At 38.9% G+C, this 27854-nt stretch overlaps 2 protein-coding genes across 2 annotated transcripts in view; one reads left to right on the top strand and one right to left on the bottom strand.

Annotated features, from left to right (window-relative positions):
* LOC122694965 (interferon-induced very large GTPase 1-like) overlaps positions 1 to 27854 on the bottom strand; it is a 1416129-nt gene that overhangs the window by 187737 nt on the left and 1200538 nt on the right. The window lies entirely within an intron of this gene.
* LOC122695255 (DNA-directed RNA polymerase III subunit RPC9-like) lies at positions 15940 to 17753 on the top strand. Its single transcript, XM_043904917.1, has one exon. It carries the CDS (start codon positions 16060 to 16062, stop codon positions 16504 to 16506), a length of 447 nt encoding a protein of 148 aa, XP_043760852.1. The 5' UTR covers positions 15940 to 16059; the 3' UTR covers positions 16507 to 17753.

The following is a 27854-nucleotide window of genomic DNA, read 5'->3' as shown; positions in this document are numbered from 1 at the left end:
TTTCATACTGTTCAAGGGGTTCTCAAAGCAAGAATAGTGAAGTCATTTGCCATTCTCTACTCCAGAGAATGCATAAGGTTCATCCACCTTCTTTGAGCTTTGCTCTCTCACTTATCCTTTATTTCTTACTTTGCATCTGTCTTGTTCCCCTGATTGTTTCATATTATCCCCGAGACAAGCTTAGGCGTTGCTATTCTAAATAAATACAGGTTGGAGTTAGTTTGTCTCCTCTTTAAGTTCTCAGTCTCTTTATTCCTTTCACTATAATATTTCCCAAAACTTGAAACATTATCTTAGTGTGACTATGTGTGCTGTGCTGTGCTTAGTCGTTCAGTCGTGTCTGACTCTTTGTGACCCCATGGACTATAGTACCCCAGGGTCCTCTGTCATGGAATTCTCCAGGCAGTTCTCCAGTGGGTAGTCATTTCCTTCTCCAGGGGATCTTCCCAACCCAGGGATTGAATCTGGGTTTCCTACACTGCAGGTGGATTCTTTGCTCTCTGAGTTATCAATACAAAAGCACTTAGTCGCTCCTAAATCTTTGTGACCCCATGGACTGTAGCCCACCAGGCTCCTTTGTCCATGGGGATTCTCTAGGCAAGAATACTGGAGGAGGGTTGCCATGCCCTCATCCAGAGGATCTTCCCAACCCAGGGATCGAACCCAAGTCTCCCACACTGCACGTGGATACTTTATCATCTGAGCCACCAGGGAAGACCTCAAATATAAATATATGATGGCTAAATAAGCTAATGAACATTCAGTTTATTATTTTTTCATAAGATTAGGTTGTGCTATATGACTTTTAATAACACAATCCTGTCCTTCAGTCTTTGGTTGCTAAGTTAAATAACATAGTTTTGTTCTCTCTCTTCATCTTACTGATTGTTAAGACCAATGAAACTCTTTTCTTCTTTCTTGTGTTTATCTAAGCTAGTTTAATACAGTAAATATTATAGACCAGAGTGAGCAAAAATAAACCAAGGTTGTGCTGTGCTATGCTTAGTCACTCAGTCGTGTTCAAATCTTTGTGACCCCATGGTCTGTCAGGCTCCTTTGTCCATGGGGTTCTCCAGGCAAAGAATACTGGAGTGAGTTGCCATGCCCTCCTCCAGGGCATCTTCCCAACCCAGGGATTGAACCCAGGTCTCCCACATTGCAGGCAGATTCTTTACCATCTGAACCACCAGGGCAACCCAAACCAAGAATGCCCCACATTTATTTCAGTGTTTACCAATACTGGTCTTTTGCCAGGAATGTTCTAGGTTCTATAGATTGCTCACTGAAGAAGACAGAGATGGCCTTGCTCACCCATGGTAAGGAGAAAGATAATTCATACATAAATTGATATAATATAATAAATAATAACAATATAATGTTAATTATAATATTATTACAATGTTATAATAAATACAATAGCATTATAAGAGGATGACTACTGATTATAAGGTGGGTTATCTTGTGTGTGTATGTGTGTGAGTGCCCCTGGGTGGAACATCACACATATAAGCCTTATTCATTACCCAGCTGTCAAGGTGAGCCCCTCCTTTGCTTCTACCCACTGCTGTGGAAATGCTTTCAGTTTTCTTTCTCTTTCTCTCATTTTCCAGAAACAATAGCTTTTCTTTCTTTTTTTTTTTTTTTAATTCAGCAGTGCCTTGGCAAGGATAGAAAACTTTTCCACATAAGGAAATATTGTCATGTACTATAGACTCTGTCTCAACTTCATTCTTGCAATAGAAGTTTAGTTTAGAAATAAATGTTTTAGTACTGTTTTTATGTCCTATGACCCTAGTCATAACTATAATGTTTAAAATAATAACACAGCCTATGAAATTTTGGTTCATACATTTTCTTCTACAAAGCCTTGATTTAAAATATTATCTGACATTTATCTGATGATACTGCAATATTTTCTTACTTTGCCTGTTGAAAGGAGCCTAAAATCTTCAGCAGTTCTGATAACTGAGAGCTAGAGCAGGTAAGGGTCTATGTTGTGAGAAACTCTCATTGAGATTAGAAGTGGAGTATGTGTAGGGGACAAGAATAAGTGATAAATTGGTTAGAAAAGCATACAAGAGCATTTTCAGGGAGGAATAAAATCTCAGTCATATAGGCCTTCAATTCTTGACTGATTTGGGAAACTTTTCTATTAGATTCCCTCTTAGTGCTTTCTCATTAACCTCTGTAAACATCTGTTATGCCTTCAGTGACCATATTTCATGGTATCATGGAACCAGGCTATACTGTCTCATGAGAAAATTGGTAAATGTTCAGGATTTTGTAAGACAGTTATTAAGCACAACGATTATGAAAAGTAAATTGCAAGGGAGCACATCTACAAATATGAAGGGATAAATAACTCCAGGGGTCCATCCTTCCACTGAAACAATAAATGAGGAAAAAAGATCAGATTCTACTTTATTGAAAATCTGGAAAACAATGAAAGGTTTATGTATGGTGATCAAGAAAAAGGCAACTTAAACATGGAAGGGGAGTGTTGTGGCACTTTTACTTGCCTTTGGGCCACCTTCCTCCCCTGCTTGAGAGAGTCAGGAAGATATAGGCCACGCTGCCATTGTGAGACCTTTGTCCCTGCTTTCAAAGGGAAAGGAGCAGACTCTGATCTCAAAGATTGTGTTTCTCTACTTGGAGCTCTCTGGGGTTATTGAAAGACTGAAGAAAGGCAATTTGGTTTTTATTTTGTGCAGCACAGAGCTCCATCAGAATAGAGCCAAGTGGAGGGCATTCTTTGCAAACAAGGAAGGTAAATAGACAGTCCCTCCTATCTGGGGGAAGATGTTAAGGTTGAGGTAAACAATAGACATGTTGAAAACTTGGTAAGAAAGACTGAGGAAAGACATTTTGTAGGGAAGTGTAACAGTAAAAAGTTCCTTGTGTGTAGGATTTATACCTCTAAATGATCTTTAGGTTCAAGAGAAGCAGAAACTAAAGGCTAAAGCGGAATAGTAAAGGACCTGGTTAAGCACTGAAGGACTTAGAAAAGGCACAGGAAGCAGCGATCAAATTGCCAAGATCATTGGATCATAGAAAAAGTAAGAGAATTCCAGAAAAATAGCTACTTCTGCTTTACTGACTACACTAAAGCCTTTGTGTGAATTGCAACAAACTGTAGAAAACTCTTTAAAGAGATGGGAACACCAGGCCATCTTACCTGTCTCCTGAGAAACTTGTATGCAGGTCAAGAAGCAACAGTTAGAACTGGTCATGGAACAATGGACTGGTTCCAAATTGGGAAAGGAGTATGTCAAGGCTATATATTGTCACCTTGCTTATTTAACTTATATGCAGAGTACATCTTGCGACATGCCAGGCTGGATGAAGCACAAGTTGGAGTCAAGATGGGCACAGTAAAGGACAGAAGTGGTATGGATCTAACAGAAGCAGAAGATATTAAGAAGAGGTGGCAAGAATACACATACAAAAAAGATCTCCATGACCCAGATAATCACGATGGTGTGATCACTCACCTAGAGCCAGAGATCCTGGAATGCGAAGTCAAGTGGGCCTTAGGAAGCACCACTATGAACAAAGCTAGTGGAGGTGATAGAATTCCAGTAAAGCTATTTCAAATCCTGAGAGATGATGCTGCTGCACTCAATATGCCAGCAAATTTGAAAAGCTCAGCAATGGCCACAGGACTGAAAAAGGTAAGTTTTCATTCCAATCCCAAAGAAAGCTAATGTCATAGAATGGGTGTGAGAGTTGGACCATAAAGAAGGATGAACTACAAAGAATTAATGCTTTTGAACAGTGGTGTTGAAGAAGACTCTTGAGAGTCTCTTGGACTACAAGGAGATCCAACCAGTCAATTCTAAAGGAAATCAGTCCTGAATATTCATTGGAAGGACTGATGCTGAAGCTGAAGTTCCAGTACTTGGGCCACATGATGCGAAGAACTGACTCATTAGAAAAGACCCTGATTCTGGGAAGGATTGAAGGCAGGAGGAGAAGGGGATGACAGAGGATGAGATGGTTGGATGGCATCACTGACTCAATGGACATGAGTTTGAGCAAGCTCTGGGGGATGTGATGGACAGGAAAGCCTGGCATGCTGCAGTCTATGGGGTCTCAAAGAGTTGGACATGACTGAGTGACTGAACAACAAGGCATTGAAGGTATGCTGAACACTGAGCCAGTATGCAGAGAGGTGTTTTTTTTCTTGCTGTTGTTTGGGTATGTTTTTGTTTTGTCTCCAGGCATAAAAACTCAGTTCAGTTCAGTCACTCAGTCGTGTTCGACTCTCTGTGACCCCATGAACTGCACCACACCAGGACTCCCTGTCCATCACCAACTCCCAGAGTCTACCCAAACCCATGTCCATCGAGTTGGTGATGCCATCTAACCATCTCATCCTCTGTCGTCTGCTTCTCCACCTGCCCTCAATCTTTCCCAGCATCAGGGTCTTTTCCAATGAGTCAGCTCTTTGCATTAGGTGGCCAAAGTATTGGAGTTTCAGCTTCAACATCAGTCCTTCCAGTGAACACCCAGGACTAATCTCCTTTAGGACAGACTGGTTGGATCTCCTTGCAGTCTAAGGGACTCTCAAGAGTCTTCTCCAACACCACAGTTCAAAAGCATCAAATCTTTTGTGTTCAGCTTTCTTTATAGCCCAGCTCTCACATCCATTTGGCTTCCCTGGTGGCTCAGAGTTTAAAGTGTCTGCCTGGAATGTGGGAGACCCCAGTTCGATCCCTGAGTTGGGAAGATCCCCTGGAGAAGGAAACAGCAACCCATTCCAGTACACTTGCCTGGAGAATCCCATGGAGGGAGGAGCCTGGTAGGCTACAGTCCATGGGGTCGCAAAGAGTCGGACACGACTGAGCGACTTCACTTTCTTTCACTTTCTCACATCCATACATGACCACTGGAAAAACCATAGCCTTGACTAGACGGACCTTTGTTGGCAAATTAATGTCTCTGATTTTTAGTATGCTGTCTAGGTTCATCATAACTTCCCTTCCAAGGAGTAAGTGTCTTTTAATTTCATGGCTGCAATCACAATCTGCAGTGATTTTGGAGCCCAGAAAAATAAAGTCAGCCATTGTTTCCACTGTTTCCCCATCTATTTGCCATGAAGTGATGGAATGAGATGCCATGATCTTAGTTTTCTGAATGTTGAGCTTTAAGCCAACTTTTTCACTCTCCTCTTTCACTTTCATCAAGAACAATGCATAAACTTACTAGAAGATAAAGGAGACATTTCTGAGAGCACATACCACTAATACTTTTACAGAAAAAGGTAGAAAAGTGATACACATATAATCAAAACTCACAGGAACCAACCAAATCAAGCCCTAAGCATGAGAAAGTATATGATTTCAAGAGTTATCTTATTATAGCATTCAAAATGTCCAGTTTTCCACAAAAAATTTTTTAAAACTTGCAAAGAAACAATAAAATATGACCCATTCACAGAAAAATTAATAGAAACTATCTATGAAGAATCAAATCATAGAAGTTATTCAGCAAGGCCTTTAATTCAACTGGCTTAAATATGCTCAAAATACTAAAGGAAATCATGGACAAAAATTGTGTAAGTCCAGGGGAATGATATTCCTGAAACAGTGTACACCTCTAAAGAGATACAGATTATAAAAATGGGCAAACTAAGTCTAGGTTAAAAATTACAATATAGGAAATGAATTCACTAAGAATTTCAGTATCAGATTTGAGAAGTCAGAGTTGAAAATCAGAGAACTTGAAAACAAATCATTTAAAATTATCCAGTCTGAGGAACATAAAGACAAGGGATTGAACAAAAATGAAGAGAGCCTATGAGATCCTTGAGACACCGTCAATAATAGAACATACAAATTATGGTTGTTTCTTAAGGAGAGAATAGAGAGAAAGGGATGTAAAAGAATTTTGAAGAAACTATGACCAACATGATCAATACATCAATCTATACATTCAAGAAGCTCAATGAACTTTGGAAAGGAAAAACACAAGAGATACACACTGAGACATGTTATAATAAAACTTTTAAAGGCAGAGACAAAGGAAGAACCTTGAAAGCAGATAAAGAGAAATGACTGTCCTATATAAAGGAGACTCATGAAGAAAAGGACTGTACATCTTAGCAGAAACCATGGAGGCCAGAAGGCAGTGGGATGACATATTTAAAGTACCTAAAGAAAGAGAAAGCCCATAACTCTATACCTGGCAAAACTATCATTCAAAAATAAAGGAGACGTTAAGACATTCCCAGATTAATAAATGCTGAGGGAATCCATCATTAGTAGATGAGTCCTATTTATCAAGTCACTGAGTTGTGTCCAACTCTGTGACCCTGTGGACTGTGGCATGTCAGGCTTCCATGTCCTTCACTATTTCCTGGAGTTTGCTCAAATTCATGTTCATTGAGTTGGTGATGCTAGATGTGTCCTATAGGAAATGCTAAAAAGAGTCCTTCAGGTGGAAATGAAAGGACACTAGACAGTAAACTTGAAACCACTTTAAGAAATAGCACAGATAAAGAAATATATAAGCCAGTATTAGTGTATTTTTCATTTCTGACTCCTTTTTCTTTCCCAGTTTGATCACAAAGACAAATCATAAAATGATAATGATAAGCCTATGTTCAATGGGCACACAAAGTAGAAAGATGTGATTTGTGACACAGTAACATAAAGGGGGAGGGATGGAGAAATGTAGGATCAGAATTGTTACATACCTAGGGAAGTTAATATGATATTAATTCAAAATAGATTATTACATGTTTGTGAGCTTAATTGTAAGCTCCAGCACAACCAATGCTAAAATAACTTTTAAATATACAGAAAAATAAATTAGAAAGGGATCAAAATCATACACTACAAAAATACCAAACACAAAAGAAGGCAGTTAATGGTGACACTGAGGAACAAACAAGATATGAAACATACGAAAGACAAAGCAAAATTGCAGAAATAAATGTTTCATTATCAGTAATTATAAATGGATTAAACTCTTCTATTAGAAGGTAAATATTCTCCAAATAGATTTAAAAGCAAAATTCTATTATATGCTGTCTAGAAAAGACTCATTTCATATCCAAGACAAATAGGTAAAAGTAAAAGAATGGAAATGGACATTCCAGGCAAATAGTTACTGAAAGAGAACTGAGATATCAGTGCCAAGATCAGATAAAATAGACTCAGTCAAAATTGTTACAAGAGGCAAGGAGGAACACTAAATATTGATTAAAATGTGAACCCGTCAGGAAGATAATAAACCTAGGAACCTAACAACAGAACTCTAACACATAGGAAGCAAAAATTGAGAAGTGAAAGCTGAAATAGACAGTTCTAAAATAATAGTTGGAGATTTCAGTATATGTGCTGCCGAAGCGAGAATTAGTTGGAGATTTCTATGCTGTACTTTCCATATGGATAAACAATTAGAAGATCAGTAACAAATAGGGGAGTTGAACAATATTCTAAACCAGCTATATCTGACAGACATAAACATACACTCTCTCCAACATCAGCTTAGTAGTGTATCTGCTGAACAGATTTTCTCAAGTACTTTGTGGATCTTCTGTAAATGTCAATGGGATTCCTCCTCTAGGCAAAAGCCACATTTATAGATCTTTTCTAGACAAACCCTTCTAAGCCTTGCCCTCCTGCTGAAATAGTAGGAAACAGTATCCTTAAGCTTCCTAGAGGACTTCTAGTTTGGTTGATATCTGTAAGGCAAACCCAAATCCTCTTTTTTGGGGAGGGTGTGGTTAAAATGATTTTTATTTATTTATTATTATTTTTAATTGGAGGATAATGCTTTACAGTATTGTGTTGGTTTCTGCCATATATCAACATGAATCATCCAAGTAACAATATATCTCTTACCTCTTGAACCTCCCTCCAACCTACCATCCCACCCCTCTAGGTTGTCACAGAGCACTGGGGTGAGATCCCTGTAGCATACAGAAAATTTCCACTGTCTATCTATTTTACATATGGTAATGTGTGTTTCCATGCTACTCTCTGAATTCATCTCAACCTCTCCTTCCCCTACTGTGTCCACAAATCTGAACTCTGTGTCTGTGTTTCCATTCAGTTCAGTACAGTTGCTCAGACGTGTCCGACTCTGCAGCCCCATAGACTGCATCACGCCAGGCTTCCCTGTCCATCACCAACTCCCGGAGCTTACTCAAACTCATGTCAATTGAGTTGGTGATGCCAACCAACCATCTGTTGTCCCCTTTTCCTCCCGCCTTCAATCTTTCCCAGCATCAGGGTCTTTTCCAATGGATCAGTTGTTTGCATCAGGTGGCCAAAGTATTGGAGTTTCAGCTTCAGCATCAGTCCTTCTAATGAATATTCAGGACTGATTTCCTTTAGGATGGACTGGTTGAATCTCCTTGCAGTCCAAGGGACTCTCAAGAGTCTTCCCTAACACCACAGTTCAAAAATCAATTCTTCAGCGCTCAGCTTTCTTGATAATCCAACTCTCACATACATACATGACTACCATAGCTCTGACTAGATGGAACTTTGTTGGCAAAGTAATGTCTCTGCTTTTTGATATGCTGTCTAGGTTGGTCATAACTTTTCTTCCAAGGAATAAGTGTCTTTTTTTCATGGCTGCATCACCATCTGCACTAATTTTGGAACCCCCCAAAAGAAAAGTCTGTCAGTGTTTCCACTGTTTCCCCATATATTTGCCATGAAGTGATAGGACCAGATGCCATGATGTTAGCTTTCTGAACGTTGAGTTTTAAGCCAACTTTTTCACTCTCCTCAACTTTTTCATTTTCATCAAGATGCTCTTTCATTCTTCTTCACTTTCTGCCATAAGGGTTGTGTCATATGCATATCTGAGGTTATGGTATTTCTCCCTGCAATCTTGATTCCAGCTTGTGCTTCATTCAACCTGGCATTTCACATGATGTACTCTGCATATAAGTTAAATAAGCAGGGTGACAATATACAACCTTGATGTTCTCCTTTGCCAATTTTGAACCAGTCCACTGTCAATGTCCAGTTCTAACTGTTGCTTCCTGACCTGCATACAGGTTTCTCAGGAGGCAGGTCAAGTGGTCTGGTATTCCCATCTCTTTCAGAATTTTTCACAGTTTGTTGTCATTCACACAGTCAAAGGCTTTGGCATAGTCAATAAAGCAGATGTTTTTCTGGAACTCTCTTGCTGTTATGATGATCCAGTGGATGTTGGTGATTTGATCTCTGGTCCCTGTGCCTTTTCTAAAACCAGTTTGAACATCTGGAAGTTCACGGTTCATGTACTGTTGAAGCCTAGCTTGGAGGATTTTGAGCATTACTTTGCTAGCATGTGAGATGAGTGCAATTGTGTGGTAGTGTGAGCATTCTTTGATGCTACATTTCTTTGGGATTGGAATGAAAAGTGACCTTTTCCAGTCCTGTGGCCACTGCTGAGTTTTCCAAATTTGCTGGCATATTGAGTGCAGCACTTTCATAGCATCATCTTTTAGGATTGTTTCCATTGCTGCCCTGTAAATAGGTTCATCAATACTGTCTTTCTAGATTCCATATATATGTGTTAATATACCATGTTTGTTTTTATCTTTCTGACTTTACTCTGTATAATAGGCTCTAAGTTCATCCACCTCATAAGAACTGGCTCAAATGCATTCCTTTTTATGGCTGAGTAATATTCTGTTGTATATATATATACCACAGCTTCTCTATCCATTCATCTGTCAATAGACATCTAGTTTTATTCTATGTCCTAGCCATTATAAATAGTAGTTCAGTGAGCACTGGGGTACAGGTATCTTTTTCAATTCCAGTTTTCTTAGCATATATATAGCTCGCTAGCAGGATTGTTGGGTCATATGGTAGTTTTATTTCTAGTTTTCTAAGGAAACTTTATCCTTAAAATGATAAGAAGGCCTATTTTTGTGCCTGATTCTTTCACCTTTTAATCTTTCTGAAGTTTTAGGGAAAAGTTGTACAATCATACTAAACAGAGATTAAGACTGTGAATCTCTTAATTCTTACAGATGGTGAGAAATTTCAAAATCGTATGGTCTTGATTTCTTTTTGTTTAATAGTTCTTTCCTCAATTTATCATTCTTCTCTCACATATTATCATAAATAGAAAAAAGAATTCAAGAGTCATTTTTAACACTTTACTTGGAAATCTCCCTACGTAGAAAACCAGCTTTTAAGTATTTTCTTGAACATAACTCCAGGATATAATTTTGCTAAGTTTTTTTTTATCACTTTGTAACAAGAATCTTCCTCCTTCTGTTTCTAATAACATGTTCCTCAATTTCTTCTGACTCTCACTATGGCATACTTAAAGATTAGATTTCTACCAACAGTCTGTTGAAAACATATAGGCTTTCTCTCAAAGATCTTCTAGTCCCTGCTCAACTGACTGATTTCAGAGCTATTTCCAAGTTTTTAGGTACCACTTCTAGGCATCAAAATCTGTATTATTTTTATATTGTTTTATAATGGATTACCACAAACTTAGTATCTCAAAACACAGATATATCCCAGTTTCTGTCAGGAGTCTGGCATGACTTAGCTGGGTGCTGTACTCGAGGTTTTGTAAGGCAGCACTCCAGGTGTTGACTGAGCTGTATTTTCATCTAGAGTTTTAGCTAGAAAAGCTGCTCTTAGCTTATACATATTGACAGAATTAATTGACAAAATTAATTAATTTTCTTGTGATTTTAGGACTGTTCACAGTTCCTGGCCACCTTATCTTTTTCATAGGCCTTCCTTCACCATGATAGCTTACTTCTGTGTGTCAGCAGGAGGGAAAATTATCTCTAAAGAAGGGCTGAGTCTCTCTTTAAGGCCATTTGCTTGATTAAGTTGAGCCTATCCAGGATAATCTTCCTTTTGGTTAAAGCAAAACCAATTGGTTTGGGTCCTTAATTTTATCTGAAAATTTCTTCATCTATGCTACATTCTATTGTTTAGCAGCAAAAGGAGGTCATTAGGTAGGCCTTGAATCATGGAGCTACCCTCATTTGCATGCCAAGTGGTAAAGAAAGTGAATTGCTCAGCCCAGTGTTTGACATAAAGTAAGAGCTCAATAAATATTAACACCTCCTATCTTTTATTTTTCTAAAGTCTCTGTTGGAACCACAGTGTCACTGCCCAGAGGGATGTGGGACTCAATGAGGTAAATCCCACTGAAGGGGAAGAGGATCTGAAGGAGATTGCCACCACCTAGCCAAGGGAGAATTAGATTCTCTTACTTATAAGAGCATGCTTCACAGTTTAGGAAAATCTGGAGAGAGGAACTGTTAGTGGAGACTTGAAGACCTAAACCAGAGAACTTGGAAGGAATACATATGCAGATTAGGTTTCAGGGAATTTTTCAGTGCATCAGGATAGAGTATAGAAAGGAGTTAAGAGAGAAGAATAGCCATCCAAACAAGTAAGATGGCTCTTATATGGAGATGCATATAACCTTCAAGATATCCTTTTAGTTGACCAAAGGGACTTGGAGTTTAGGTGGTTTAGGATTATAACTGAGCTGTTCTGTACATGGAATTCATTTGGTGCTTATACCTATTCCAGGTGGTAAAGGCAAATTTTAAGAGATGATATTCAGTTAAGATTGGCCTAAGAACTAAAGTAACCTGAAAAGTGGCAAGTGTATCAGGGAAAACATCATGAAAAGAGACAAAGGCTGTTTGAATGGGATGAATAAAGCCCAAGGACTAGAGGACTCTATGGGACCAAGAATGGAGATGTAGGAAAAAGAGAAGCTCCCAAGGTAGAGGCAGGTTCCAATGTCCAGGAGACCATGAAGACTGAAAGTAGAATGTCACATCCACTACTCCAGGGAGAATAAATATAGGGTTTAATGATATGTCAAGTCCAATAAAGATTGGGACGCTTACATACATTCGAGAATGAAAGGAAAGATCAAGACTTAAGGGTCGGGAGGAGGAGCTAAGATGGCGGAGGAATAGGATGGGGAGACCACTTTCTCCCCCACAAATTCATTGAAAGATCATTTGAACACTGAGCAAACTCCACAGAACAACTTATGATCACTAGCAGAGGACATCAGGCACCCAGAAAAGCAGCCCATTGTCTTCAAAAAGAGGTAGGACCAAATATAAAAGGTAAAAAGTGAGACAATACAGTTAGGGATGGAGATCAGTCCTGGGAAAGGAGTCTTAATAGAGGAAGTTTCCAAACACCAGGAAACCCTCTCTCTGGCAGGTCTGGGGGAAGCTTTCGAATCTTGGAGGGCAACCTAACTGGGAGGGAAAATAAGAAACCCACAGATTATATGTCTAAAAGCAACTCCCAGCAGAAAAGTACCCCAGATGCTCGCATCTGCCACCAGCAAGTGGGGGCTGAAAGGAGAGGAGCGGGCGGCATTGCTTAGGGTAAGGACTGGGCGTGAATGCCCTAGGGCAATCGGAGGGAACTAATGTGAGACAGCAACTTAAACTGTGGGATAGCAAGAGAGAGAGACTTAATCTGGGAAAAGCCCTAAATTAAGGCACTGCCCGCCCATTTCCAGAACAAAGGACTGAGCAAATACCAGAGAAGAGCTAGCCAGCTGCAGACTGGCCCATCCCCCACTGGAGTCAGGAGGAAGGGAGGAGGGGAAAGGGGCAAACTCAGCCCCAAAGCCCGGATCCCCTGCCAAACTGCAAACAGGCTTCCAGTCTCTAACCAAAGACTTCCTGAGATTCTGGATGGTTGACATCTGCCGGGAGGGTCGCAGCCAGAGATCAGCTCCCCAGAGAAGACACAAGCCATACCAGACCAGCGTGCCTGGAAACTGAGTCTGGGACCACGGAGGGAATAAGGCGCACTGCACCTGGGGAGAGTGCGCTTGTCAAGCTCCTGGTTGCCTGGGCTGCATGGATGGGAAGGCACAAAACTCAGGCCCAACCGAGTCTGCGCCTTTGTGGATTACCCGAAAACCTGAACCTGAGCGGCTTGGGCCTGGGAAGTGCACGCAACTCAGGGCCCGCTCCATGTAGAGCAGCGTGGAGCCTGAGCAGTGTAGACGGGGAAAGCACACACGCCGTGAGCGGGGGCAAACCCAGTGTGGATGGAACACCGCGAATGCTCCCCACACACGCCAGTGATATTTGTTTGCAGTGCCCCTCCCTCCCCATAGCACGACCAAACAAGCGAACCTAAACAAGAGACCACCTCTGCCCACTTGTGTCAGGGCGGAAATTAGACACTGAACAGACTGGCAAACAGAAGTCAAATAAAGAGGGAACCACTTTAGAAGGGACAGGTGCAACAGATTAAAATCCCTGTAGTTAACACCGACGACACTGGAAAGGGCCTATAGATATTGAGAAGTGTAAGCTGGAACAAGGAGCTCTCTGAAACTGAACCAAACCCACACTGCCCGCAACAGCTCCAGAGAAATTCCTAGATATGTTTTTACTATTATTATTTTTCTTTTTAATTAAAAAAAAAAAAACCACTTTTTTTTCTTTCTTTTTTTTGAAAGTCCTCTATTACTCCTCTTCTACTCCTTAATTTTCATTTTTATAACCCACTATAACCTGGCCAAAAAAAAGGGGGGGGGGACCCAATTTATAAAGTGAACGTCATATATATTTCTTAAATCTTTTGTTTTTGTTCTTTTAACATTGTATTTTTAAGAGTCTAACCTCTACTCTAGATTTTTAATCTTTGTTTTTCAGTATTTGATATCAATTTTTGACATTTAAGAACCCAACCTTCAGTACCCACTTTTACTCAGGAGTGTGATTACTGGTTTGATTACTCTCTCCTCCATTCAACTCTCCTTTTTCTCTCCCAGATCACCTCTATTTCCTCCCCCCCACCCCCTTCTCTTCTCAATCCAATTCTGTGAATCTCTCTGGGTGTTCTGGGCTGTGGAGAACACTTAGGGAATAGAGTACAGCCTAGATGTGTGTCTCTTCTCTTGAATCCCCCTTTTTCTCCTCCTGCTTACCTCTATCTCCTTCCTCCCTCTCCTCTTCTTCATGTAACTCTGTGAACCTCTCTGGGTGTCCCTCACTGTGGAGAATGCTTTCACTATTAACCTAGAAGTTTTATTATCAGTGCTGTATGAATGGAGAAGTCTTGAGGCTACTGGAAGAATAAGACTGAAATCCAAAGGCAAGAGGCTTAAACCCAAAACCTGAGAACACCAATGAACTCCTGACTACACGGAACATTAATTAATAAGAGATCATCCAAAAGCCTCCATACCTACACTGAAACCAACCACCACCCAAGAGCCAATAAGTTCCAGAGCAAGACATACCTTGCAAATTCTCCAACAACGCGGGACCATAGCCCTAAGCATCATATACAGGCTGCCCAAAGTCACACCAAACCCATAGACCCATCTCAAAACTCATTACTGGGCACTCCATTGCACTCCAGAGAGAAGAAATCCAGCTCCATCCACCAGAACACCAACACAAGCTTCCCTAACCAGCAAACCTTGAGAAGCCAATCGTCCAACCCCACCCACTGGGAGAAACCTCCACAATAAAAAAAAAAACCACAGACTACCAGAATACAGAAAGTCCACCCAAAACACAGCAATCTAAATAAGATGAAAAGGCAGAGAAATACCCAGCAGGTAAAGGAACATGAAAAATGCCCACCAAGCCAAACAAAAGAGGAGGAGATAGGGAATCTACCTGAAAAAGAATTTAGAATAATGATAATAAAAATGATCCAAAATCTTGAAAACAAAATAGAGTTACAGATAAATAGCCTGGAGACAAAGATTGAGACGATGCAAGAAATGTTTTAGAAGAAATAAAAAAGTCAATTAAAAATGAATAATGCAATAAATGAGATCAAAAACACTCTAGAGGAAACCAATAATAGAATAACAGAGGCAGAAAATAGGAAAAGTGAGGTAGAAGATAAAATGGTGGAAATAAATGAAGCAGAGAGGAAAAAAGAAAAAAGATTAAAAGAAATGAGGACAACCTCAGGGACTTCTGGGACAACGTCAAATGCCCCAACATTCGAATCATAGGAGTCCCAGCAGAAGAAAACAAAAAGAAAGGCCATGAGAAAATACTTGAGGAGATAATAGCTGAAAATTTCCCTAAAATGGGGAAGGAAATAATCACACAAGTCCAAGAAACCCAGAGAGTCCCAAACAGGATAAACCCAAGGTGAAACACCCCAAGACACATATTAATCAAATTAACAAAGATCAAACACAAAGAACAAATATTAAAAGCAGCAAGGGAGAAACAACATGTAACACACAAGGGGATTCCCATAAGGATAACAGCTGATCTATCAATAGAAACCCTTCAGGCCAGAAGGGAGTGACAGGACATACTTAAAGTAATGAAAGAGAATAACCTACAACCCAGATTACTGTACCCAGCAAGGATCTCATTCAGATATGAAGGAGAATTCAAAAGCTTTACAGACAAGCAAAAGCTGAGAGAATTCAGCACCACTAAACCAGTTCTTCAACAAATGCTAAAGGATCTTCTCTAGACAGGAAACACAGAAAGGTTGTATGAACGCGAACCCAAAACAACAAAACAAATGGCAATGGGACCATTCTTATTAATAATTACCTTAAATGTAAATGGGTTGAATGCCCCAGCCAAAAGACAAAGACTGGCTGAATGGATACAAAAGCAAGACCCCTATGTATGTTGTCTACAAGAGACCCACCTCAAAACAAGGGACACATACAGACTGAAAGTGAAGGGCAGGAAAAAAATATTCCGTGCAAACGGAGACCAAAAGAAAGCAGGAGTCGCAATACTCATATCAGATAAAATAGACTTTAAAATAAAGGCTGTGGAAAAAAAAATAAATTAAATTAAATTAAATAAAGGCTGTGAAAAGAGACAAAGAAGGATACTACATAATGATCAAAGGATCAATCCAAGAAGGAGACATAACAATTATAAATATATATGCACCCAACATAGGAGCACCACAATATGTAAGGCAAGTGCTAACAAGAATTAAAGGGGAGGATCCCGGCGTGCATCGCGGCGCGCGGAGCCGGCTCCAGGGCGTTCGGCGTGGAGCCGGGAGCCGCGGCGAGGCGGCCGGGAGCTTGGCGTGTGCTGGTGACCCGAGGAGAAGAGGCGGAGGCGATATGGAAGTGAAGGATGCCAATGCTGCGCTGCTCAGTAACTATGAGGTGTTCCAGTTACTAACTGATTTGAAAGAGCAGCGTAAAGAAAGTGGAAAGAATAAACACAGTTCTGGGCAACAGAACTTGAATACTATCACATATGAAACATTAAAATACATATCAAAAACACCATGTAGGCACCAGAGTCCTGAGATTGTGAGAGAATTTCTGACAGCAATGAAAAGCCCCAAGTTGACCAAAGCTGAAAAGCTTCAGCTGCTGAATCACAGGCCTGTGACTGCTGTTGAGATCCAGCTGATGGTGGAGGAGAGTGAGGAACGGCTGACAGAGGAGCAGATCGAAGCTCTGCTCCACACCGTCACAAGCATCCTCCCCGCGGGGCCAGAGGCCGAGCAGCAGCAGAATACCAGCGACGATGTGGCGATGGATGAGGAGGACCCCGTGTAGAAGAGCACAGCTGGCCCGAGTGTCTCCTGAAGTTGAAGGCCCAGCAGCCGTTTCCCAGACATTCAGAGGATTGTTTATTTGATTTTACCTTCTGTCCCAACAGGCCTCATTTCCCGGTTAGTTGGGTAAACCACAAAAATAATCTTAAAAGAAATCCTTGTGCCTCTGGGAGAATAAACATGGTGGACTGGCTGAGATGGTCAGGGCAGAGAGCTAAAGAGAGGAGGAGTGAGTCAAAAAGGACAAGGACTGTGGAACTCTCAGTGGTAAAAATATTTCTTCTGTGGCCTTTGCCATGGTTGTGGGAAGGTCTCTGTACACAGCTGGTAAAATACTTGCCTTGGCTTTAATGGGCTGTATCCTAATTAATTTCATCTGCTTCCCTCAGAGCTTCCCAAGCAGGGATGCAGAGCACTGCTGGAATGAGAGCTGACTTAGGACAATCCTGTTACACGGCTGACAACTCTTGAAGCAGCAAATAGTTGCTCTAAGTTATAGTGAGCCACTGAGCTTGGCTCACCTTAGGGGAATCTTTTCCTTAATAACAATAGACATAGGAAAAGATTGGCCTAGGAACTTGGTGGTCCAGTGGCTTAAGATTCCACACTCCCAGTGTACGGGACCCAGGTTCCATCCCTGGTCAGGGAACTAAATCCCACATGCTGCAACTCAGAAAAAAAAAAAAAAAAAAAAAAGATTCCTGCATGCTACAGTGAAGATCGAAGATCCCGTGTCCAAATAAATATTTTAAAAATAACTAAATAAAAGAACGGCCTGGACAACTCTTCATCAGGTCTAAAGGCCCCTCTCCTCTACTGGCATGGGCTTTGTTTAGCGGTTTCACTAGTTAGTCTTCAATGTTAGGACACTAGCTCCCTGCAGTTGGAAAGAGGCACTCCAGTATTCTTGCCTGGAGAATCCCAGGGACAGAGGAGCCTGGTGGGCTGCTGTCTGTGGGGTCGCACAGAGTCGGACACAACTGAAACGCCTTAGCAGCAGCGGCAGACTGAATGGCCGTGTCACCTGCCTTTCTGAACACCTTCAGTTTTCTGTGACAGGTGCAGCCTGTTGCAACCAGGTGAGCTTCATTTGCACAGGGGGGGGCAAATGGTTTGCATCTTTTAAAAAGGGCAGTTCTCTGGCGGTCCAGGGGTTAAGATTCAGTGCTTTCATTGCAGGAGGTGTGGGTTTCATCTATAGTAAGGACTAAGATCCCATGTGCTGCAAGCTGTGGCACCCACCCCCCCCCCCAAAAAAAAGAAACCCTAAACAAAGAGGGCACAATTTCATAGCTCTTTTTGTGGCTGGAGTATGAAGAACTAGAGGCTGATTAATAAGAATTTGAATTTGTTGACTGCTGTGTTAGTTTTTTAATTTAAAATGTTAGAATAATTACCATGCAAGGAATTTGTTAATATTCAAGCTTTGGAGAGTTTAGTAGCCTCAGACATATGGTTGCCTTAGATCCTAGAAGTATTGTTAAAAATTAATTCCCCATATTCACTCTGCTCTCTATTTGGAGAAGAAAATGCCCATAGACATTTTTCAAATTCGTACTCATTTTGTTGTAAGATCACATATTTTCAATGCTTCTGTTAATTGGATTACTTCCCACCTCTTACAATCCCCAGGTTATTTCAGCCCCCACAGTAGGCAGTTATGTTTATCTTAACCTTATCATCTAAGGATCAGTTGAGATCTACTTACAGGCAACATTGAAATTAACAGGACATTTATTTTTAAATCTCTCTTGAGTATCAGGAATTTTACCAGGAGCTGTTGTTTTGTCAAGGCATACAGGTGTTTATGTCCTTGTTTCATTTTGACCTTGAGTGCATTTGGTACTTTTTCTTCATGGATTTAGGGTTTAATTAGTTAGTAAATGGTTTCCAGGTGACTACCAACTTACACTATTTTAAAAAATCTAAGAAGAGTTTATTTTACCATGGGTAGTAAGAGATAAAATGAAATCTGACCTAAAAACTAATATATACTTATTAAGTTTGGTTTTTTTTCCTAAAGTTGAATCTATTTAGATCTAAATTTTGTGTTGAATTTCAGTAAAATTTTCAGTTTCTTTATTTGGGACCTGAATTTTGCCTCTGATTAAGTCAAACAGGATCTAGAAGATTGAACCTTCATAAGAAATATGGACTGCGTAGTACTCCTGTTGCATTAATAATCCACATTTTAGAAATAAAAATTTACACAAGGGAAAAAAAAAAAGAATTAAAGGGGAAACTGACAATAACACAATAATAGTGGGAGACCTTAATACCCCACTCACACCTATGGATAGATCAACTAAGCAGAAAATTAACAAGGAAACACAAACTTTAAATGACACAATGGACCAGCTAGACCTAATTGACATCTATAGGACATTCCACCCCAAAACAATCAATTTCACCTTTTTCTCAAATGCACACAGAGAATAGATCTCCAGAATAGATCACATCCTGGGCCATAAATCTAGCCTTGGGAAATTCAAAAAAATTGAAATCATTCCAGCCATCTTTTCTGACCACAATGCAGTAAGATTAGATCTCAATTACAGGAAAAAAAAACTATTAAAAATTCCAACATATGGAGGTAAATAACATGCTTCTGAATAACCAACAAATCATAGAAGAAATCAAAAAAGAAATCAAAATATGCATAGAAATGAATGAAAATGAAAACACAACAACCTAAAACCTATGGGACACTGTAAAAGCAGTGCTAAGGGGAAGGTTCATAGCAATACAGGCTTACCTCAAGAAAGAAGAAAAAAGTCAAATAAATAACCTAACTCTACACCTAAAGCAAGTAGAGAAGGAAGAAATGAAGAACCCCAGGGTTAGTAGAAGGAAAGAAATCTTAAAAATTAGGGCAGAAATAAATGCAAAAAAACTAAAGAGACCATAGCAAAAATCAACAAAGCTAAAAGCTGGTTTTTTGAAAAGGTAAATAAAATTGACAAACCACTAGCCAGACTCATTAAGAAACAAAGGCAGAAGAACCAAATTAACAAAATTAGAAATAAAAATGGAGAGATCACAACAGACAACACTGAAATACAAAGGATCATAAGAGACTACTACCAGCAGCTATATGCCAGTAAAATGGACAACTTGGAAGAAATGGACAAATTCTTAGAAAAGTATAACTTTCCAAAACTGAACCAGGAAGAAATAGAAGATCTTAACAGACCCATCACAAGCACCTAAATCGAAACTGTAATCAGAAATCTTCCAGCAAACAAAAGCCCAGGACCAGATGGCTTCACAGCTGAATTCTACCAAAAATTTAGAGAAGAGCTAATACCTATCTTACTCAAACTCTTCCAGAAAATTGCAGAAGGCAAACTTCCAAACTCATTCTATGAGGCTACCATCACCCTAATAACAAAACCAGACAAAGATGCCACAAAAAAGAAAACTACAGGCCAATATCACTGATGAACATAGATGCAAAGATCTTTAACAATGCGAGCAAACAGAATCCAACAACATGTTAAAAAGATCATACATCATGACCAAGTGAGCTTTATCCCAGGAATGCAAGGATTCTTTAATATCCACAAATCAATCAATGTAATACACCACATTAACAAATTGAAAGATAAAAAACATATGCTTATCTCAGTAGATGCAGAAAAAGGCGTTGACAAAATTCAACATCCATTTGTGATAAAGACTCTCCAGAAAGCAGGACTAGAAGGAACATACCTCAACATAATAAAAGCTATATATGACAAACCCACAGCAAACATTATCCTCAATGGTGAAAAATTTAAAGCATTTCCCTTAAACTCAGGAACAAGACAAGGGTGCCCACTCTCACCACTACTATTCAACATAGTTTTGAAAGTGTTGGCCACAGCAATCAGAGCAGAAAAAGAAGTAAAAGGAATTCAGATAGGAAAAGAAGAAGCAAAACTCTCACTGTTTGCAGATGACATGATCCTCTACATAGGAAACCCTAAAGACTCTACCAGAAAATTACTAGAGCTAATCAATGAATATAGTAAAGTTGCAGGATATAAAATTAACACACAGAAATCCCTTGCATTCCTATATACTAACAATAAGAAAACAGAAACAGAAATTAAGGAAACAAATGCCATTCACCATTGCAACAAAAAGAGTAAAACACTTAGGAGTATATCTACCTAAAGAAACAAAAGACCTATACATAGAAAACCATAAAACACTGATAAAAGAAATCAAAGAGGACACAAATAGATGGAGAAATATACCGTGTTCATGGATTGGAAGAATCAATATTGTGAAAATGACTATACTACCCAAAGCAATCTACAGATTCAATACAATCCTTATCAAGCTACCAACGGTATTTTTCACAGAACTAGAACAAATAATTTCACAATTTGTATGGAAATACAAAAAAACCTCGAATAGCCAAAGTAATCTTGAGAAAGAAGAATGGAACTGGAGGAATCAACCTGCCTGACTTCAGACTCTACTACAAAGCCACAGTCATCAAGACAGTGTGGTACTGGCACAAAGACAGAAATATAGATCAATGGAACAAAATATAAAGCCCAGAGATCAATCCACGTACCTGTGGACACCTTATCTTCGACAAAGGAGGCAAGGATATACAATGGAAAAAAGACAACCTCTTTAACAAGTGTTGCTGGGAAAACTGGTCAACCACTTGTAAAAGAATGAAACTAGAACACTTTCTAATACCATACACAAAAATAAACTCAAAATGGATTAAAGATCTAAATGTAAGACCAGAAACTATAAAACTCCTAGAGGAGAACATAGGCAAAACAGTCTCCGAGATAAACCACAGCAGGATCCTCTATGACCCACCTCCCAAAATATTGGAAATAAAAGCAAAAATAAACAAATGGGACCTAATGAAACTTAAAAGCCTTTGCACAACAAAGGAAACTATAAGCAAGGTGAAAAGACAGCCCTCAGATTGGGAGAAAATAATAGCAAACAAAGCAACAAAGGATTAATCTAAAAAATATATAAGCAACACCTGCAGTTGAATTCCAGAAAAATAAATGACCCAATCAAAAAATGGGCCAAAGAACTAAACAGACATTTCTCCAAAGAAGACATACAGATGGCTAACAAACACATGAAAAGATGCTCAACATCACTCATTATCAGAGAAATGCAAATCAAAACCACAGTGAGGTACCATTACAGACAGAATAGCTGCTATCCAAAAGTCTACAAGCAATAAATGCTGGAGAGGGTGTGGAGAAAGGGAACCCTCTTACACTGTTGGTGGGAATGCAAACTAGTACAGCCACTATGGAGAACAGTGTGGAGATTCCTTTAAAAACTGGAAATAGAACTGCCATATGACCCAGCAATACCCCTCCTGGGCATACACACAGAGGAAACCAGATCTGAGAGACACATGCACCCAAATGTTCATCGCAGCACTGTTTACAATAGCCAGGACATGGAAGCAACCTAGATGTCCATCAGCAGACAAATGGATAAGGAAGTTGTGATACATATAAACAATGGAATATTACTCAGCCTTTAAAAAGAATTCATTTGAACCAGTTCTAATGAGATGGATGAAACTGGAGCCCATTATACAGAGTGAAGTAAACCAGAAAGATAAACACCAATAGAGTATACTAACGCATATGTATGGAATTTTAAAAGATGGTGACAATAACCTTATATACAAAACAGAAAAAGAGACACAGATGAACAGAACAGACTTTTGGACTCTGTGGGAGAAAGCAAGGGTGGGATGTTCTGAGAGAATAGCAGTGAAACAAGTATACTATCAAGGGTGGAACACATCACCAGCCCAGGTTGGATACATGAGACAAGTGCTCAGGGCTGGTGCACTGGGAAGACCCAGAGGGATGGGATGGGGAGGGAGGCGGCAGGGGGGATCGGGTGTGGAACACATGTAAATCCATGGCTGATTCATGTCAATGTATGGCAAAAACCACTACAATATTGTAAATTAATTAGTCTCCAACCAATAAAAACAAATGAAAAAAAAAAAAAAAAAAAGGAAAGTAACAAGGCATATCCTCTGTACCTTGTCTTGAATATCATTCAGTATATAAAAAAGTGAAAAAGTTACAGAATAATATGCATATACATATTGTTATTTATCTTATGAAAAGTATAAAGTAAATAATAAATATATGTGCATATGATTATTTAAAAAAAAAAAAGACTTAAGGGTCTAAATTAAGGCCAAGTTTTTTTTTTTTGTTTGTTTGATTTTTACTTTAACTAGAAACTACATACCACAACTGCAGTCAGGAACGCTGATCCTGTAGGGTTTTTTTCAGAAGTGACTTCCCATCTCCTGAAGCTTCTGCCAGGAGATAATAGGCAATGTTAGGAAATAGCAACTTGGAAATTTCCAATTTCCAATTAGGAAATAGTAGGAAATAGCAATATGGAAATTGCTGCAACATGGAAAATAACTTTCAACATATTGGTATAGACTGAAAGTTAATGGAGATGCTGTGTGTCTTTTCTTCTAATGTTTTAGCAATCCTATTATTTTCTTGTTGTCTCAAAATGGGGAGATGCTTTCCTTTAGGAGATGTGTAAGATTGTAACCCAAAAAGGGCCTCTTCAGCATTTGAAATCCCATAGTCATTGACCTCTATATATGTTAGGAAGGAACAAAAAATGTAGGACAGTAGCTGTAGCTGCTTTTTTCTTCCAAGACTTTAAGACTAAGCCTAGTGACCTAGAATTCTCAGAGCTGTCAGTTCGAGGGCACAGACAAAGACACATAGGGAGAAGGGTAGACTTCTCAATGATTGTCTCCACTGGATGGTCTGGTTCAGATGTGGACAGATATTGTTGTGACACTGGAAAGCTGGAGAGTCTGTCCTGTTGCACTGTCAGGCTCCTGGTAATTCTTCATTCTGCATGAGTGACTGTGCTGAGTGTTGAGTAGGGGTTGAATGTGTCAGAAGATATTTTTCAAGATTACCTTCCCTGAAGGGAACTGGCACACTATGGATATAGCCCCACATTAGGAGATGATCTGCCTGTGATTTGAGAGCATTGGTTTATACCCCAATGGACACAGGCTTTGATCACCAAGCAGCATGGTAAAAGTAAGATTTTAGATTGACTACAGAAAGTGTCATGTGGAAATCAATCCATATATTTAATTCTTGCTAAAGACTGAATCCTTGGTATCTGTTGTAACCTAACAAAATGATCTCTGCTGAAGATGAATGCAGAGGCCTTTACTAGGTGTATGTAGGTCCAGAACACACTAGTATTTTCCTCAAGAGTAAATCAGTTTTACAGTTAAGTTGTATACCAGGATCCCTCCTTTCCACCTCCGACTAGAGTGTCTGGGAAGAAATCCTTTGAAGTCACATAAAAATCAAATTTGTCAGTTCCAGCAAGGATCTAGTAATAGTAATAGAACTATATCATTGTTGAAGATCCTGTTTTGTCTTTCACTGACTTATTCTTTAAGGAAAATACATATAAAATGGTGTGTATATTTGAGCACTTGTGTATAAGGCACTTGTTCTAATAGTTTCCAATATCAATGAGTCATTCTTTGTAGCTTTGTGTGCCTCAGAGCTAGTACTGGTGTTGTGTAAATGAAAGAGAAGTAGAGCTATGTGTAGTAGGAAGACGGATGAGGAGAAGAAAAGATTCTTTTAGTTCCTGTCTACTTTGCTTTTGCTTACAGTGAAGGACTTTTTGGCTAGAGGTAGATTATTTACCCATTCTTCGTGGTGCTGGAAAGATTTTATCAATGATTTCTCTACGTTGCTTATCATATGAAAATTACGTGAAAGTGTTAGTCTCTTAGTTGTGTCCGACTCTTAGTGACCCCATGGACTGTAGCCCGCCAGGCTCCCATGTCCATGGAATTCTCCAGGTAAGAATACTGGAGTGGGTTGCTATTCCCTTCTACAAGAAGTCTTCCAAACTCAGGGATCAAACCCAGGTCTCCTGCATTTCAGGCAGTTTCTTGACCGTTTGTGTCACCAGGGAAGTGTATAATTTTGGTCTGTGTGAGTGCCAAACTATAGAGATAGATTTAAAGAAGGCAGGAATCTATTCCAAAAACGCAGAAATTGCAACAAATTAATGCAGGTGTTAAAGATTGTAATGTCCTCACTCTTCTGACTGATTGAACTTGACTTGGTTTTAAACCAATTTAAAGTTAAAAACATGAGTTAATCTTTCAAAGTAGTTGTCCTCAGGCTTTATATTGTGTAATGATTACCTGAGCACATCTTAAAAACGTGGATTCCCAGCCCCACTCACAGAGAATCTGACATGGAGGGTCAACCTATTGCTCAGGAACTATGGTTTTTATGAACACCTCAACTTTCATTTTACAAATGCTGCCAAGTGGTAAATCACATTTTGAAAAAAACTCTAAGAAAATATTTTCTAGTGGAGAAAAGGTGGGAGTGTAAAAAATAAGTTTGCCATTTCTGTTGGCCTGAACATGATGATGTATCATTTGACTGTCTTTGCTTCTTAGTTTCCAGTTGAAGTACTCTTTCTGTCTCAGTATTGGAATGAATACACATGAAAATTCAACTACTGTGCTGGAATGTTCAACTGAGTTAAATTTTTTAAGACTTTAACTTCAGAGGATAAAGAAACAGAAAGGTCTGTGCAGAGCTATAAAGCTTTTTAAGGCGACAGGTACGCTAGATCCAAAGTGCTGTTGACATATGACTAAGTCTAATATGGTCAGAAAAATTACCTGAAATTTCTGATAATTTCAGAAGTTATCAAAGAAAAAAAACAGACTATTTCCCAGAGCTATAGTAGGCCTGATTGTCCATGTTGAAAATTTAGATCAAATGTTGTATGAAGTTAACAACAACAACAGAAACAACTCTGTTTAATAGATCCTGGAAATCCTCTCCTATTCATAGAATAGATAGTAAGGAGTTTGAATATTAAACAAATGAACAATCTTGGTTATTTACAGATATCTTATTAATCAAAGCAGACCGATGTCAGAGTTCCCAGTAGCAGCATGGTATTGTTACATGATATTATAGCACTATTTTTAATATTCTTAAGGTATATGATTTGGATCCTAAGATCCAAATTAGTAACCAAATTAGTAAAGGAAAAAGTAAAGCTACTAGTGTAAATGATTTTTATTGTATAAGGTAAAAGTTAAAAACAGTTATAATGAAAATTCTAGCTAGTTCATACAAACAATGAATGCTTGAGAGGGTATGGAGAAAAGGGAAACCCCTTGCACTGTTGGTGGGATTGTAAATTGATTCAGCCATTAAGGGGAACAGTATAAATATTCCTTAAAAAACTAAAAATAGAACTAAAATGTGACCCAGCAACCCCACTATTGGGCAGTTACCCAAAGCAAACCATATTTGAGAAAGACACATGCACCCCTATGTTCATTGCAGCACAACTTCCAATAACCAGGATATGGAAACAACCTAAATGTCCATCAACAGAGAAATGGATAAAGAAGGTGTGATACATACACACAATGGAATATTAGTCATAAAAAGGAACAAGATGGGGTCATTTGTAGAGATGTGGATGGACCTAGAGACTGTTACACAGAGTGAATTAAGTCAAAAAAAGAAAAACAAATATCATATATAAATATATATATATATATGTGGAATTTGAAAGAATTGCCATAGATGATCTTATTTATGAAGCAAAAATAGTGACACAGATGTAGAGGACAAATACATAGGTATTAAGGGGGAAAGGAAGATGGGATGAATTGGGAGGTTGGCACTGACATATATGCATACTATGTATAAAATATATAACAAATGAGAGCCTACTGTATAGCACAGGAAACTGTACTCAGTGCTCTGTGGTAACCTAAATGGGAAGGAAGTCCAGAAAAGAGAGGATATATGTATTTGTATAGCTGATTCACTTTGCTGTGCAGTAGCAACTAACACAATATTATAAAACAACTATACTTCAATAAAAACTTAAAAAATTCCAGTTAGCTCAATACAGGACGAGGTGGTATAGGTGAGGATACTGTGTGTATGTGTGTGTGTGTGTGTGTGTGTGTGTGTGTGTGTGTTGGTAATGAGAGTGAAAATGTAACAAGCTGGTAAAAAATTTATTTTTGAATGTGACAGATAAGAATGAAAGTTAGTAATGACATAAAAGGATGATTCCTTTCTCTCTATGTGTGTGCATGCTCAGTCATGTCCAACTTTTTGTGACCACATGGAATGTAGTCCCCCAGGCTTCTCTGTCCATCATCCTAACTAATGAAATAATAAAATGAAATAAAGAAATCTCAAGTGGTATCACAAAAGTAGACAAAAAATTCAAAGGAAGAAATTATGGGTACATGTAAATGAGTGACAGGAATAAGTCAAGTTTTTCATCCTTATGTGTGTGCCAGTAGAACTGTGTGTAGACATACATCAAGACATATCCACCAGAATGTTCACAGCACCACTATTCATTAAAGTAAAAATTGGAAACAGTCCTGATGTCCTTTCACAGTCACATGGTAAAAAAAAAAGTGACATATTCATACAATAATAAAAACAATATCATGGTGATACACAACAATATGGATAAATCTCATAATTTTATGTTTTGAAACAAGCCAAATACAAAAGAATACATATAATATGATTCCATATATAGAAGCAAAAATACCTGCCAAAATGAATTTGTAATATCACAGGTCTGAGTAATGACTAGTGTAAACTGTTAGGAAGTAGATAAATTAATGATAAGAAGTAGCTAAGAGTAGGAGAGATTGTTCTAGAATATGGGCAGTGTTCTAATACTCCATCTGGACATGCTTATGTGGTCAATTTGTGATACTTCATTAAACTATAGATACTGGTAGACTCTAATCTCATGGCATGATCTTCTCTATGGGTTGAGAAGTCATTGGTCAGTGGATGAAAGATCAAAGACACCAGGAGAAAAGACCAAAGCAGTCTTTGTTCCATCCTAGGAGGACTTTCAAGTTAATCTGTGTTGTTTCTAATTATGGTAAAGTCACAGGCACATGTTTTATGATTATTGGGCTCAAATCTTTCATCATCACATAAACAGAAAGCAGATAACCTCAGACCTTATATGCAGAAACCCCTGAGAACTTGTTTGTTATTTCCTGAGCTAAAAAGTCTGAACATGGTCGGTCTGAGACAGATTTGAGGGTACAGGACTAGAGAAATACTGTAGCTCTTTAGGGTAAGGGTCAGGCTACTGGGAAATGGAGATTTTCAGAGACTAGCAGGTAAACTTTGGCTTATTATTAAATGACTTGTCCCCTGTAAAAAAGGAGAGCATAATTCTTTGTTTAATTTCCTGTTGTCTAAGAAAAACACAGATAAAGTTGTGTGGACATCTATGTGA

The sequence above is a fragment of the Cervus elaphus genome, chromosome 1 (assembly GCF_910594005.1).
Source record: "Cervus elaphus chromosome 1, mCerEla1.1, whole genome shotgun sequence".
Lineage (NCBI taxonomy): Eukaryota > Metazoa > Chordata > Mammalia > Artiodactyla > Cervidae > Cervus > Cervus elaphus.
The sequence above is the reverse complement of the archived record's forward strand: the minus strand, read 5'-3'. Positions and strand labels throughout refer to the sequence as shown.